Genomic DNA, 2,625 nt, shown 5'->3' on the forward strand with positions numbered 1-2,625 from the left:
GCATGGTCTTGAGAAGTCACTGACGATGCTCTGCAGATCGTTTTCAGAGCAGGCATTTAGGGCACAGTCGTCAGCAAATAGCAAGTCTCTGATTACTGCTGCATTAGTTTTTGATTTTGCTTTAAGCCGCCTCGGGTTGAATAGGCCACCATCAAATTTGTATGATATATTTATCCCGTTGTTTTCTCTATTTGTGAATGCATCTGTCAGCATAGCGGAGAACATGATACTGAACAGTGTAGGTGCTAGGACACAGCCTTGTTTTACCCCGTTTGATACTTCGAAGGGCTCTGATGGTTTTCCACTTTCTTGGACACGAGCCTTCATGCCATCATTGAAATAGTCTCACCATGGTTATGAATTTTTGTGGACAGCCATACTTTGACATGATCTTCCAGAGTCCTTCTCTGCTAACAGTGTCGAATGCCTTTGTTAAGTCGACATATACTGAGAACAGGTCAGCATTTTGTTCTTGGCATTTTTCCTGGAGCTGCCTTGCTGCAAAGATCATGTCAATGGTTCCACGCTCTTTTCTGAAGCCGCACTGGCTTTCTGGTAGTAGACCATATTCTATGTGTTGCATGAGCCGATTTAGTAGGATGCGTGCAAGGATTTTCCCAGCAATAGAGAGAAGAGATATTCCTCTGTGGTTGTCGCAGATCTGGCGGTTTCCTTTTCGCTTGTATAAATGAACAATTTTGGCATCTTTAAAGTCTTGTGGTATTGACTCATTTTCCCACATAATTAAGAAGAGCTTATGAAGTCTTTCAATCAGGGCTAATCCACCTTTTTTGTAGACCTCTGCGGGAATGGAGTCATCTCCTGGGGCTTTTCCGCTTGCGAGCTGTTGAATGGAAAGATGAGCTTCCTTTAGCGTAGGGGGGTCATCCATTTTTTCATTTATTGGTACTTGCTGTAGCCTGTCTATGGCCGCTTCATTTATGATGGAAGGTGTATTGAGAACCATTTCGAAGTGCTCTGCCCAGCGTTTTTGAATTTCTTCCTTATCTGTCAATAGGATTGTCCCATCAGCATTTAATAGAGGGGATGAGCCTGACTTTGTGGGTCCATAGATTTCGTTTATGGCATGGTAGAAGTTCTTCATATCGTGCTTGTCAGCTAATTCCTGTATTGCTTCCACTTTCTTGCTAAGCCAGGTATCTTGCATTTCGCGTAGCTGTTTTTGCACATTTTTGCGGATGTTAGTGAATGCATCTTTAGTGGACTGGGAGTTTGGGTTGTTCAGACACAATTTGTGAAGCTTGTGCTTTTCGTCTAATAGTTTTCTGATCTCAGTACTGTTTTCATCAAACCAGTCCTGATGCTTTCTCTCCATAGGACCGAGTATGTTTAATGCTGTACTATAGATAGCTTCTTTGAAGCATTCCCAGCTTTATTCTACATTTGATTCAGTTAGAACGGTGGACTTGAGGCAGTTCTCTATTGCATCTGCAAGCGACTTTTCAGTTTTGTCATCTGCTAAGCTGGCAGTGTTTAGCCTTTTTAGGGGTTTTGATTTTTGCGGACGTCTCTTTGGTTGGATATGAATGTTTAGTTTTGTGATGATGAGGCGGTGGTCTGTTCCACATTCTGCACCACAGCAAGATTTGGTGACACGAATGTCCTGACGGTCAGATTGTCTGGTGATGACGTAGTCTATGAGGTGCCAGTGTCTTGAGCGGGGATGCATCCAGGAAGTTCGCTTTCTCATTGGGAGACTGAATATTGTGTTCGATATGAGCAGCTTGTGTTCAGCACAGATCTGGAGTAGTAATAATCCGTTGCTGTTGCATTGACCTATCCCAAATTTGCCTGAGAGTCCTTTCCAGATGTGATGGTCGGAGCCGACTCTTGCGTTGAAGTCACCGAGAATGAGTAGCTTTTCTGTTTTTGGAATATCAAGTAAGGTGGAGTTTAGTTCTTCGTAAAACTTTGCTATGACATCATCTGGGTTGATCATGGTGGGTACGTAACAGCTAACAATGGAAATATGTTTCTTTCCGTTTTGTAAAGGCAGCTTTAGGGTCATGAGCCTATCACTAATTCCTTTGGGAGGCCCGACTAGTTTGGACACTATTGATGTTTTTATGACAAAGCCGACTCCAGATTCACGTCGTACTTCAGTGCTTCTACCGCTCCAGAAGAAAGTATATCCAGCTCCTTTTTCGCAGAGTTCACCTTCATCTGCAAGCCGAGTCTCGCTTAGTGCTGCTATGTCTATGTTGTATCTGTGGAGCTCCCTGGCTACTAGTGCAGTTCGTCTTTGTGGTCTATCAGATGTGTCGTTGTCAAGTAGTGTGCGCACATTCCATGTGCCTATGGTAAGAGGAACTATCATCGTCTTTTTCTTTAAATTACGACCGCTTGAGTAGGGTTCCCGCCAACTGCGGTAGGCTGGCTAGGGTAGTTTTGAGCAGGCAATTTTTGGGGCACCTTTTCTAGCCCTGTCCTCATGCTATGAAGGTGAGAAGTGCACTCCTAAATAGGGCTGCTCAGCCACTCAGGGGGCTGCCGGACTCCACTGCTGCTCTGTGTCAGTGGTGAACGACCATATGGCCTGAGCCGCCTGTGTGCAGGGTTGCAGCTACGGCTTCCAGTGTGCCCACACCTACCACTTCACTGCTT

The 2,625-nt window shown here is 44.7% G+C and overlaps 1 protein-coding gene across 1 annotated transcript; it reads right to left on the bottom strand.

Moving 5' to 3' along the window:
* Positions 1-1,393: 1,393 nt before the first annotated feature.
* LOC129926703 (craniofacial development protein 2-like) lies at positions 1,394-2,338 on the bottom strand. Its single transcript, XM_056032304.1, has one exon. The coding sequence runs from the start codon at positions 2,336-2,338 to the stop codon at positions 1,394-1,396; it is 945 nt and encodes a 314-aa protein (XP_055888279.1).
* Positions 2,339-2,625: the final 287 nt, after the last annotated feature.

This window comes from Biomphalaria glabrata, chromosome 6 (assembly GCF_947242115.1).
Source record: "Biomphalaria glabrata chromosome 6, xgBioGlab47.1, whole genome shotgun sequence".
Classification (NCBI taxonomy): Eukaryota; Metazoa; Mollusca; class Gastropoda; family Planorbidae; genus Biomphalaria; species Biomphalaria glabrata.

Coding starts and splice junctions, on each gene's coding strand:
- LOC129926703 (XM_056032304.1), bottom strand. CDS start 2,338: ATGATAGTTCCTCTTACCATAGGCACATGGAATGTGCGCACACTACTT.